The sequence below is a fragment of the Cottoperca gobio genome, chromosome 20 (assembly GCF_900634415.1).
Source record: "Cottoperca gobio chromosome 20, fCotGob3.1, whole genome shotgun sequence".
Classification (NCBI taxonomy): Eukaryota; Metazoa; Chordata; class Actinopteri; order Perciformes; family Bovichtidae; genus Cottoperca; species Cottoperca gobio.
The window spans coordinates 1,531,509-1,544,846 of record NC_041374.1 but is presented as its reverse complement, the minus strand read 5'-3'; the positions used below and the strand labels follow the sequence as shown (position 1 = coordinate 1,544,846).

The 13,338-nt window shown below is 44.6% G+C and overlaps 1 protein-coding gene across 6 annotated transcripts; it reads left to right on the top strand.

Annotated features, from left to right (window-relative positions):
• The first annotated feature begins 250 nt into the window (after positions 1-250).
• LOC115025743 (la-related protein 4B-like) lies at positions 251-12,883 on the top strand. 6 transcript variants are annotated; one of them, XM_029458205.1, is made up of 16 exons: positions 251-385; positions 1,612-1,763; positions 6,313-6,454; positions 6,645-6,785; positions 6,900-6,948; positions 7,239-7,375; positions 7,561-7,664; positions 8,221-8,331; positions 8,425-8,685; positions 8,842-8,915; positions 9,454-9,654; positions 10,265-10,334; positions 10,408-10,527; positions 10,647-10,720; positions 10,985-11,054; positions 11,269-12,841. In XM_029458205.1, exons 2-16 carry the CDS (start codon positions 1,677-1,679, stop codon positions 11,413-11,415), a joined length of 1,788 nt encoding a protein of 595 aa, XP_029314065.1. In that variant the 5' UTR covers positions 251-385; positions 1,612-1,676; the 3' UTR covers positions 11,416-12,841. The 6 variants fall into 6 exon arrangements, with proteins under 6 accessions (XP_029314065.1, XP_029314064.1, XP_029314062.1 ...); XM_029458204.1 differs by lacking the exon at positions 251-385 and adding an exon at positions 534-765; XM_029458202.1 differs by lacking the exon at positions 251-385 and adding an exon at positions 2,629-5,731 and having other exon boundaries at positions 1,627-1,763; positions 9,457-9,654; positions 11,269-12,883.
• Positions 12,884-13,338: the final 455 nt, after the last annotated feature.

Sequence of the window (13,338 nt, the reverse complement as noted above, 5' to 3'; positions counted from 1 at the left end):
CATAAATTAAAGTGTCAGCACGCCTCGTAGTGGAGTTAATTTTAGTAAATAGTTAATGAATGAATAAACAGTGGGAATTCATTATAATAAGTTTAATTAATTTATGTCAACATTTCCTGCAGGTGATGCGTTTGTGGCCTCATGACCTCTGTATTTCTAACCTCCCTGGCTACTTCTCTGCAGGTGTACTGTAATACACATGTATTTAAAACATTCTGATTTTGTTGAAACGCACAGTTTCCATCGCAACTACAGAATATGCGTTTGTTGGGGAAAGTAACGTTAACGGGCAGTTTTATGGAAACAAACGAAGGGAGAGTCCCGCAAACACACAGCAAGAAAACCGGACACCAAGCCCGACTTCACGACAGGTGACAGGTGACAGGTGAGTTCCTGAATCACGATTAATGAAAACAACATATCCTGCTTTTTACAACATGAACTTACATTAGCATAACATTAGCATAACATTAGCTTTAGTTAGCCGTAGCCGTTAGCTTCTTTTTAACGTTGCTGTTATTGTTCGATTTGTGGACGTTGACAAGCTAACGGTTGGTAGCTAACGTTAGCGGGTAACATAAAGAGACTCCGTTAGCTGCTGCTTTAAATACCGTTTATATTCCGGTATTAATTCGTTAACAACTCTGTTTACTTGACTTATATTTGCAATGTAGTCGTGATTTTGTTGAGGCTTTTCTAATTTAACTTCACCAACTGCCTAACAGGCCATTTTAAATCTTAACGTTAACTCACCGAACCGGGAAAGTAAGTTGGGATAAACAAGCTAACCTAACGTCAGATATGTTTTAGCTACATTCATATTTTTGCTGGACTTTACTGTAAAAATGTTATTTTAAATGTGTTTTTTCAGTTGTTTTGAATTATAGAAAGTTAAATAGAAAGTTAACCTTGCTTAAACTCGCAAAGTGTGTTAACCAGATGACATTTAGCTAACGTTAGCCGTTAATATCAGTTTGTTATGAGTGAGGAAAGTTGTTGACAAGACCATACATTTATAATATATCATTATATAATTAATGTTTATTTCACCCTTTGTCAATAACTCTTTATGGGCTTAAAACTCAATTTGATATTGATGTTAAATGTAACACAATGCAAGTTACAGCATCTCACAATGTTGCTAAAAGGTTAAACTAAGTGTCCTTGTTGTAAAACTACACATATTTTTGGACAGTTTTAACAGTTAGTGTCAGTTAAGATGATACATTAATAAGAAATGTGTTAGCATTTTTATTATTCACACATTTTCCTTAGTTTAATCGATGACTTCTCATAAAGGTTAATGTAATTACATGTGTTGAGATGATTGCCTACACAGTTACTGTAGTCGGTCAACTTGGGAAATAAAAGCACTTTATATTGTCAGTTATTAACTAATAACTTAAAAAAATGAATATGATTACCTTAATGAAAGTAGTCATTAGTGAAAGAGTTAAGTGTACCTCTTAGATGGGCATCTGCTTATCACAAACACAGAATATTATTTCGGTATATACCAGTTTTAGTCCATATTACGTGATCTAATTGTTGTGTTTCCATCATGGCAGCTGGTGTTGTGACTCATTTCCTTCTCTCCACTTCTCCTGCCAGTCTCTGTGGTGACCATCGACAGCGGCAGCACTCATCCTGTTGAGTTGCCCTCCAGCCCGAGTCACATGACGTCAGACCAGAATCCAGCTGATCTACAGTTGCAGTTATCGCTTGGAGCACTGGGTCCTCCTGGATACTATTACTTCTACCAGGTACTGTAATAGTAATCCTCACTACACAGACACACCTACAGCACTTATCTAATATTATCTAAAGTAACATAAATGCCCAGTAATCTGGATGCTAGATGCATGAACTTCATTGTGAGATCTGGATCCCAAATCTTCCTTAAGGGGATTTACAATCTGTACAGCATAACACACCCACCCTTACACCCTCAATTTGAATAAAGAAAACGTTGTTAAAAGTTGTTTCCAGCCTTTAACTACAACTACAGAATAATCTGATTGATTGTTGGGGCCCGGATGGCCGCTCAGGCATGTGTCCCTGGGGTGGGGGTTAGTGGCCTTGTGAGAGGAGGCAGGGAGGGGGGAGCTAAGAGGGTGAGGGCAAAACTGATGTAAGTCAAAGGGAAAGGTATCAGTGGGAGGGAAAGAGAACTGAATGGTGGGATGGGAGGAAGGAAGAAGGGGGAGGGAGAGGGAGGAGTGGACACTGCTGCTTTACTGCTCTGTGATTGGTGGCCACTGGGCCATGTGCTGACCCTCTCAAACTGTAGCCTAACTAGGCCTCCCACATACATTCACTCACTCTCTCACACACACACACACACACACACACACACACACACACACACACACACACACACACACACACAAAGTAGTGTTCAGCCCTCTGTTGAGTGGCAGGGACATGTGAGCTCCTTCACATTTGCTATTCTGGGCAGGGGAGGGGGATAACGGCGAGGGAAGGGGTGAATTAGGGGGGAGCAGAGGGTCTTTTCTCTTTCTGCATGTGGCTGAGCCATCGTGAGGAGCTGCTCATGATTTTGTCTCGTGTTGTGTAGGCTCTTAGTGTGTGTGGCCATAGCAGTCTTGTGTTTTATTCCCACTTTAGGCCGGAGAAGATGGGGTGCTGCTTTAGTAAGGAGCTCAACCGTGGGCTGCCAAGCGAGAGGAGCAGTCTGTTACAGCCCCCGCTCCACGATGGGCTAAATGAAGTGACAGACCAGGTCAGGCAACACGCTGCAGCTGTAGCTCAGCATGTGTGCTTGGACGAAGAGGAGACATGTGCGGCAGACGGACTGGCCCAGAGGAAGACAGCGGAAGATGAGGAAAGACATCCAGGACTGGACAACAAAGTTTGGACAGAGGGGGCCGCGGTTAGCAGGGACAGCACCACGTGGAGTAAGAGGGATCTTAAAGCAGCCAGCACTCACGATGAGAAGGGGGCTATTATTATCTCAACCGGCACAAACATGCATACAAACACGGACACAGAGTCAGGCATGACACATACTGCCAGGCCCAGCTGTGGCCCGGCTCCGTATAAGGAGGTGCCCACACGGAGTCCAGCCAAACAGAAGATTTTGGAGAATGCCACACTCAGGGCTTTGTGGTTCAATCAGCTCCCAGATGGGAAGAAGCACAAACAAGCACAAGCAACAAAATGTTGGTCAGCTCACGCCAGGTTACCGTCTCGCTCTGCTAACTGCCGGGGCGACATCACAGAGAGTGAGGTGTCAGATGACCAGCCACCACTCAGCGTGTGTGAGAACACACTGCGGGATTCCCCTGAAGCTGAGCACAAGGAAGAGGAAGATGAGGAAGTCTGTGTCGTCACAACATCGCTGTGTCAAGGTTTCGAAACAAGGACCCGGAGCTTCTACAGCATATGTTCCATCGATGCAGATGACCTTGAACATGACCACATCCACAGCCAAACCCAAACAGCTGGAGCAACACACTCTCTGCAAGCAGCTGAAGTAGAAACAGCTGCTCTGCCCTGCATAGTGGAGTCTCCGGTCTCCAGCCAATCACACACAGAGGCATCCACAGTCTGCCACCAGTTGTATGTAACACAATCTAGAATGACCATCCAGTCACACGATGAGGAACTAGCTTCAGTGCAATCGCATGCTGAAGGACAGTCTTCCACCGTTCTTAAACAGACACACTCAGACAATTCAATTTCAGCAGAGGAGACCACCTTACCTCATCCTGTTGTATCTCCACAGCGGGAAGACCCTCCCTGTGAAATGCTGCCCCTGTCCCACAATCAAATAAACTGCAAGGAACCTCAGCCTGAAGATCTAAATTGCCAGACAGCTGCAAAGGACAAAGATGAATCCAAGGATGACATGTTGATGATGTCACACACAGATCAAAGTGCATGGGTGGAGGAGGAGGCAGTGGATGGATCAGAGGAGATGGAGAGTATGTGTTTAGTGGAAGAGAGTGTGTACTTGAGGGACCACAGAGCAGAGGAAGAGTTGGATCAGAGTGTGGGTTCTGACTTTAATCCTCTGGACGATAATCTGCATGGGTCTCACCTGTTAATAGAGCAGCACATCCAAAGTTCACAACCAGCAACTGAAACTCTTGAACTGGATACTTCCAGCCCCAGTTCTTCAAAGTTTGACCTCAACGTCAAACCTCTGCAGAAGGAGGAGGTTGTTTTGCCTCAGTCTGGAGGACAGATTGAAATGGATAAGCCCTCCCTACAGAGCGAGGCTATCCCTGTGAGTATCTGCAGAGGCCACTGTGAGGAGGATGATGATGTTGGTTACAGCGGAACAGCAGATACAACTCTCACCGAGGTGTCCTCCGTCTCCACCATCTCAGCTGTGTCATCGCTGACCATTGAAGTGACTGCCTTCTCCTGCCACACAAATCTGCCACCTCTCTCAGACAAACCCACATCTCAGTGTGACTCCATCACATCCGAGAAATTAGATGTCAATTCAAACGATCCAACATTTGAATTGAGCAGTGTTAAGCCTCCTAGTCGAGATGTTAAAGCTGCATTCACTGAATCTGAGCATAGTGATGCCAGGGTTGATGACTACGACAAACAGCTTGACAGTTCTGATGTGAAAACTGAAGGCGTCAGGGTGTCTCATAGAAATGCCTCTTGCGAGACTTTTCAGGATGTCCTTATGAGCGGAGATGACAGACAGGCTGTCCAAAAAACAGAAGTTTGTCAGGACAACAAACCTGTTGAGAGAGGTGATGTTACAGATGTGTTACCTGAAGCTCCTACTTCCTGCACTCCACCTCCTTCTTCCATATCTCCATGCACATATCCTGAGGAAGCAGAGCATAGTTTCTGTCCAGAGACTGAAGCCGATTCTACTGAGAGTGGATGCAGAAAAATACAACTCAAGTTAAACCCACCAGATAAAGTATTTATTCATGCATGTGAGGAAGGAGAAAAGACAACAGCTGCACAGGAGACTCAGATTGATCTGCCAATCAAGCATGAATCTGCAGATACAGTAGAACAGCACCCCCACGCTCCTCAAACTGCCTCTGAACTTGTTTCCGCTGACTGTATGAACCCCAAAGTCGACATCAGCCTGCAGCATGACACTGCTGACTGTTTACTTCAACCTGGAGATTCATCAAATGGAATTTACTCAGAGACACCTGCACTTGAAATGGATTTTCCTCCAGAAACACTCAATATCTCAGCCACTGAGACACCATCCCAAAGCAGTATCTGTGACGACTTGTATGTGATTCCTAATGACTTCAGCTGTCCGGATGATAAAGCCTCAGTTTTGGACTGCCAGGAGGACCACACAGTGATCTCTGTGGACCCAGGTCAGATTGATGTTTATGCCTCAACTCCATCATACGAGATTCACTTCCTGGGTCCCGAGTCGTTTGCAACTGCTGAGGAGGGAGAGAGAGAAGGGGGGATGAGGGAGATGGTGTCTGAGCTGCTGGGAGAGGATGCAGACTCGTCTATCTGCCGCCTCTATCCCCACCCCTGGATCAAACTGGGTCTGGAGCAGACCTGTGGGGTGTGGGCCCAAGGCGAGTCCAATGTCGAGCCCAGCCAGAGTGAGAACATGGTGGGCATTGACGTGGAGCAGATCCCGGCCTTGGTCTCAGAGCTCCAGCCGTCTATGGCTCTGCTGGGAGCGTACCCCTACAGCACAGTGATGCCTCAGGGACCCTGTGTGTGGGACTGGCACACAGATTGCACTCAGTCTGTAAGTGTTCACTCATCATGTAAGACAGTTTGGTTCAGTGAAAGCATTCAGTTTAATGTCTTATCCACAAAATTTAAAAAAAACAAATATATATATATTTACATTTTTTATGTGATTCTGTCAGAAAGAAAAACTTGTCTGGGCACACTGAACAGGTCAGCACTAAACATCCGCTCCTGCAGCTGAACCAGGCAGAGTCCTAAATACAAAAAGAGTGGCCGTTTTTCACACAGATGTCATGTTCAGATTCAGAGGGTCTATTATCTGTTGTAGATCAAATTTAAACAGGTGGATAAAGTGTTAGGTTGATTAAACTGTAATGTGATTTGCATCTGAAAGTAAATCTGTAATACTTGTAGAGGGAAAGAAATGAAGATGTTTTCTTCCACATTACTATAAACATCTACTGAGATTAAATAGCATTTATTTCTGTGGATTGTATTCAATACTCTCACATACATTCTGTGTCTGTTCTTGACATGAAACATCTGTTCATTTGTTTATTGTTACAATTGAAATACACCTGACTTAACTTTTCACGTTAGACTAATATTGTGCACATTGTGTCTTTTGTCTTTCAGGGACCTGTTGCTGCCCCGAGCCTTAACCCTGAAGCTGAGGTATGGACCAATCCCAACCTTTACCTGGACGTCCCTGGCCCCGCCTACCTGCAAGCTCAGCAGCCGTGGCTGCAATACCCCAACGATCTGACCAATCAGGAAGGTAGGATGGACTTGCAACGTTATATTGAGTAATATCTAATTATTATTCTACTCTATTCCAAGAGTTCTTTTGTGATGAAAAGTTTGCAATTTATTATCTGAACAAGACAAAAGCTGCGTTGCCGAATGATCTTCTTCTTGTAAATGATGGTTATGGTTTGCTGGTAACTTGCTGTGGGGATGGTTTTTAGGATACGAGCCAGAGTTCCAGCTGGAGAACATGAGCCTGGCTCAGGCTGTGGTTGAGACAGATCCCAGCACAGCGGAGTACCAGACGCTGCCTGTGGAAGCGGCTGTAGTTAATGGAGAGCCCATCGACCCGACTGTCACAGGTATCCGTCCAATGAACTGTTATTTTTCTCCAGTTTCATCGCTGTAAAAAAAATACTATTTTAAACCAATGACTTTGTCAGATCAGATATGGATACAACTTTCTTTGATTTCAGATGAGACCAGAGAAGAGCTGAGGACAGTTTTGGAGACCTGCCTGACCAGGTAACAACTCGCAACTCATTCCTAATAATCGCATGTTTCCAAAATGTAATGCCCACACTCTGATAAACAGTGAGAATACCAAATTGGGTTTGGTATTCTCGCTGTCATTGTGCACTGTTATTTGACCTCCATACCACTGTAAGCAATTGTCCTTGTCTAGTGAGGCGATTAATAGAATTGTTTTGTCTTGTTGGTGTGTGGTTCAACATGTGAGACATGTCCCATCGCTCATAACCTCTCCAAACATTCCACGATAGCGCTCTCTTCTTCTGTCCCTCCTCCTTCTGCAGGGAGCATCTTGGCAACGACCTGTACCTCAATTCTCAGATGGACAGTGACCAGTATGTTTCCATCGCTACTCTGGCCAGCCTCGACAAGATCAAGAGTCTCAGCACAGACCTGGACCTCATCTCCGACATTTTGAAATGTCAGTGTCTATTGCTGCACTGTCTGATATTTTTTTCTGTATTATCTCTTTACAAAACATTATATTGCTCAGACCTCTTTATGATACAATCCAAACATCAAATAATTCAAGAAGATTTTAAAGTTAAGAGTGATGAATTTGGTTTATTGTTGTCCTGAGACTTCTCTGCTCTCATTGGCCGACAGCCCTGCCGCTGGTCCAGGTGGCTCCGTGTGGACAGAAGGTCAGGCCGAGTCAGAGTCGATGTGTCGTTATTCTGCGTGAGATCCCCAACACCACACCTCAAGAGGCAAGAACCTGCTGTCATCACCAAAGAGACCTAACTGCTCTCCTCTCCTCTCCTATCTTCCTCTCCTCTCACCTCCCCTCCCCTCCTCTCCTCTCTTACTCTCCTCTCTTACTCTCTTACTCTCCTCTCCCCTCCCCTCCTCTCCTCTCTTACTCTCTTACTCTCCTCTCTTACTCTCTTACTCTCCTCTCCTCTCCCCTCCCCTCCTCTCCTCTCTTACTCTCCTCTCCTCTCCTCTCTCTTCTCCTCTCACCTCCCCTCCTCTCCTCTCTTACTCTCCTCTCCTCTCTTACTCTCCTCTCACCTCCCCTCCTCTCCTCTCTTACTCTCCTCTCCTCCTCTCCTCTCCTCTCTTACTCTCCTCACCTCCCCTCCTCTCCTCTCTTACTCTCCTCTCCTCCTCTCCTCTCCTCTCTTACTCTCCTCCCCTCCCCTCCTCTCCTCTCTTACTCTCCTCTCCTCTCTTACTCTCCTCTCCTCTCCTAGTAAAACACTTTTAAATGTAAAGTCTACATGTGACCGTGTCAGTGTGTTTGACATGACTGTTGTACTGCAGGAGGTGGAGGCTCTCTTTGACGGAGAGGACCTTCCCAAGTTCCTGAGCTGTGAGTTTGTGAGCAACGATAACTGGTTTGTCACTTTCAATTCGGAAGCTGACGCACAACAGGTAAAGTACAGACAAACGCGTTATATTTCTGTATGATTTGAAAACAAAAGGATTCAGACAATCACATGTTACTGTCTCTGTGCACGTCCTTAGGTCTACAAGTACCTCAGAGAAGATGTTCGGGAGTTTAAGGGAAAGCCGATCATGGCGAGGATAAAGGCCAAAACCATGGCAGTCACTTCCTTCGCTCCAAAAAATGGCTTCAGACCCGCCCAGCTGGACCAGAGCGGCAATCCTTACAGCTCCTACTTCCCCCAAACCACCTACCAGCAGCCCTGCCCCACCCAGCAGCTGTATGATTTCACCAATGAGGTGTGGACTTCGGCTGCGACAGGATACCAAGAATGTGCTGAGGTGAGTCTTTTTTGTTTGTTGAAATTGACATGAAGTTTTAGGCTTTATTTTTCCATCATTGTCTGGTCTTAGGTTAGGGGACTCATTGAATGTGTGTTATATTGTGCTGTCATTAGGTCATGAGCAGTGTGACTTATCTGTTTCTGTTTTTGTCAGCAGCATCAAACATTGATGAATGACTTCATGAATGGATTCTCCAACTTCAAACCTTACAACCCCCACAGGCAGAGGTAGCTACTCATCAAATCAGTAACTGTTATAAGTAGGGCTGTACCGAATAGTTTGAAGCTTCAAAGTTTCATTCATATCGATTCTGTTTGAACCAAGTATTTCTGCACAGTTGCAGATAAAGATTAGGCTAAACTGATCACACTCTAGTGGTTGCTGCGTGGGACAAAAATGTATTTGGGCTCTAACACTATTATAGTTCATTACTTAAGTCCTTACAAAAGAAAATCGTATCTGCAGTCGCCTGTCGCTCCATCATCACTTTCATGCAGACTGTAAAAAGCATTTTAAGATTGCTGATGATAAAGAGTGCAATGCCAGACATCCTAAAATCTGACGATAGACATTCAAAGCTTCATTTAAAAGCTCAAGAGAAGCTTCAAATGTAAAAATAATGATATTCAGCCCTAGCTATAAGATTTAAAGCTGTTGGACAGTTCTCATTTATTAGCTGTGAAAACATGTTTATCTTCCTACTTGTTATGTCAGACTGTTTCTAATCTTGAATCTGGCTGGAATTCATGATTAATTTCCTCCCAGAAGAGGCACAAGGTGGTCAAACTCTGGAGACCGTTGGAAGACCAATCAGAATGATTCCTCACAGCCATCAGAGCAGGCATCAGTGGAGCGCTCCTCTCCTCCGGGTCGAGGGCGGTCGCGGGGCAACATGCGCCGTCCGAGCAGAGGTGGAAGGACGGAGCCCAACAGGCAAAATATGTCGCCCACTTCTGATCGGGGAAGGTAACGAAACAGAAGCTTGGGGACTAGAGTCTCAACTGTTCAGTCCTGATACTCATAGGACTAATACAATTCATGTAGTTGTAGTTCCTCCTGACAAGGCACATGTTGTGATACCTGTGATTCATGTTCCACTACATAGCCAATGTTGTCGATGGACAAAGTAGCAGCATCTAGAGCATGTGCGCCCCCTGGCTAGACTATAAATCCAAACTGAAATAGACTGTAGTTCTTCTTCGCATCCAACGATCACTGTCACGTTAAAGGACTGCGCTGGATGCAGGAATAACAGATTTTGCAGGCGCGAACTCGGCTCTCTGCCAATATAGTGCGCACTGAGGAATGTATTGGACTGGACATCCACATAAAAGATGGAACATTTTCCTTTTAAGACGTTGCTGTAGTTATGTCGGGAGTGATTTATAGCTCTGGAGTCTCTACCGTTTTAAATTCACTGTTAATGCCTGAGAAGCAACACGTGTACATAATAACAATTCTTAAAAAGGTGCACACCTGTAGCTCTCTGTGCCTCCTCAGACACACAGAATACAGAATGTTGAGTGACGCTGTAATGCAGCTGCAGTAACATCACTGCTCTCCTGTGTGTCTGAAGGAGAGGAAACTTCAGCCAGAGGAGGAGAGAGAATGCGAGGTCATGGGAGAAATCAGCTGGAAACAGTCGTGTAAGTAGCCAGTGAGTTATTAGTGATGGTAAAGTTCATTTAGTCGTGTATTGACTTATGTGTGCTTGTGTAGAATGCAGTGCCTCCTCGTGAACCGTCTCCTCCTCCTGAGCTCGGGCTGACGAGCTTCCCTCCTCTTCCTCCACCAAACGCTGCCATAGAAACGGTACCTGCGGCTAACGGCAACGTCAAGGTGAGCAGTTTTCAGACACACACTGTTTAACTGAGTCACATGCTCCACCAACTAACACAGTCTCTCCTCATAATGAAAAGCCAGACTGTAAAACATTGACCGTGGTCTGTTCATCACAGGGTCCAGTGAAAAGCAGCAGCCCCTGTGCATCAGTGCCAACATTGTCACAAAAGCCTCAGCCGACTGTAGAGCAGTAAGTGTCCCAGAGACGGTAGCTGCATGATGAGTTACCTCTGCATGAACTGTTCTGGTTCATTCTCTGTGTGTTCATTCTTTACTGGTCCATTTGACTGATGACATGTTAGATCCACAGCACAAGCTTCTCCAGTTATCTTTCTTTGCTTTGCTTCGCCCTTAAGATATTTCACAAGGGGACTTTTTATCAGTTGTCCTGCTGTCTTGGTGCCAGCGATGTTCAGAGCTGTGTGCAGTGACTTTGTTCTGCTTGTGTCTGTAGGAATGTGAAGGAGTGCGCAGAGACGACCAGTGAGGCCAAACCAGCTCCACTTCCACAGGAACCAGTCACAGTAAGACTTGTTGAACAACAGTTTTCACTTCATGATGGTGTTGAATTGTTCTCCTCATTTGTCTTCTCTGACGTAAGATGGAGAGGATAGTTTACTACTTGAAAAGATCCTTGTATGAAGATACTAGATAATAATGACAGTTGGGAAACTGGTAATGTGCAGGAGTGGAAATGTTGGACAGACTTTAACCCCACCTTGTGCTCTGATTGGCCAGGAGTCCAAGAGGCCAAGCTACGCCCAGATCTGCCAGAGAGCATCATCCAATGAGCCGATGCCGCCCGCTGACCTCGCCTCTTCAGAGGCAGAGCGCATCCCGACCTTTCCGGGCCAGGCGTCCCAACCAGCTCTGTTGCCACGATGATCATATTGGGTGGAGAAAAAGACACTTTTCTTTGTCTTTTTAAAGGTGTCATATAAGCTGAAAATGTATTCTTGTAGTGTCCTTTGATCAAAGCAGCTGCTCATTTACTACGAGGAGGACTCTGTGTGTGCAGAGTGATGTGGTGTCACTCACAGTGCAGGAAGATACTGCATTTAGCAACAAACAGCCTTTAAAAGGAACTCAATTTAGCTCTAGATCTAGAAACGTATCCCTTCATAAATGGAGGGGGTCTGCTGGCCGGTTTAGGACAGGATGGGCCAGTGTAGGTCTGGGGTCGCAACCTCTCAGTTTTAGTGCTTAGAGCGAAAGCTGGAAAGTATTTGTAAATGTTGATCTGCAACTTTACGTTAGTTTTATTTCTTGGTTTGTATTTCAGACGAGAGCCAGGTTTTGATTTCTTCTTGTTTAGCAGACGGCACTGGCTCTTCTTCTCCTGCTGTTTGTGTGTGTTTGATGTTTTCTCGCTGTACAGGATGTTCCGCCATGATTTTGTTTTCCATACATCTGTGTTATTCTTGAGTCCACAGGGCCGCAGTGGGCACACATGATGCTGTTTCTCTAAATATTAGTACTAGTCACCAAGTTTGTTTCATTGGTAAGATGTCCAAGCCTGTAATGATCCGAGGTCCAGTGTGTGTTAGTGAGTATCGGAGGATCACGCCTCTGTATTGAGTTGATCTTGATATTCCAGGAATCAAATTGAACTTGAAAGTTTGTTCCTCTTGAAAAGCACTGAATATTAATACTTTATCTCTGCATGAGTTTTTTTTAATTTCATTTTAGATTTTAATTTGTCATTTTTTATTTATGTTGGATAGGAGTGCTTCTGTGTGTTGAAGCTTTAGTCTCGCCTGTGTTGAGTAAGAAGTGTTGTTACTGTGTGTCCAGTGTGTTGGACACGGGGGGGCTGGATGTGCTCCTGGCTGTGTGTAGTAGTTACTCTGTCCATAAATGAGCACCGTTTCAGCACAAACAACTTTGAACTGTATAAGTCGTCCAATGATCTTTTGTTTAGAATTCACCATTTTAAATGTAAAACAGTTGTCATGGAGACAGAGCGGGCATGGTTGTGGCACATGTTATTTTGTTTGTACAGATGTACATATTTTGAACAAATATTAAAGTGCCTTTAAAGTTAAAAAATATTAGTTTGTTATGTGTTAAATATGCAAAAGCTAAATGGTCTGATCAATCAAAGCTTTGCTTCTTCTTTTTTTCCTGTTACATATTTGTGTAAAAGCCTAAAAGTCCTTCTGCTGCAGACCCAGACCCAGACCCAGACCCAGACTCGGCACTGCCTGAGTTCACACCCTCTGTTGTGGTTCTTTGTTGTCACCAGCAGATGGCAGATGAGTCACAGTATAACGGTCAGTTCTGCATTATGTGGGCCCACCACTTGTTTACAATGAGGATGATTAGATTCCTGGAAGGCTATAGTCCTAATGAATGAGATGAATAATACTAATGAAATACACTGAATATGCCACTGACACATTAGGCTTGTTCAATCATACTGGACTTAATTAAAGACTGCTTGACCTTTCGATATTAATCTCATTATTATGTTGAGGTTTAGTTTCCACATGAAGAAGTCTCATAAAGAATGACTACATATAAAAGGTAAATGCCAGAGCCATGGAGGAGACGGGTAATCTGTAAAATAGAAGAACGTCACTGACCAAATAATCAAATACCGCTGTGCAGATAGTAAACAAGCAAAACAAGATAAAATACTGTTTTTGAAATGAAAGCAGGTCGCAGCCATCAGACGGGCCTTCAGTACTTCTTCTGCTACATCCAGCAGGAAGTTACGCAAAATAAACCATAAAGGAAGCAGGTGGTTAAAAGTTATAGAACATTTCCAGTAAGTGACCTGTAAGTGCCAAGGTTTTAAACAAGGAA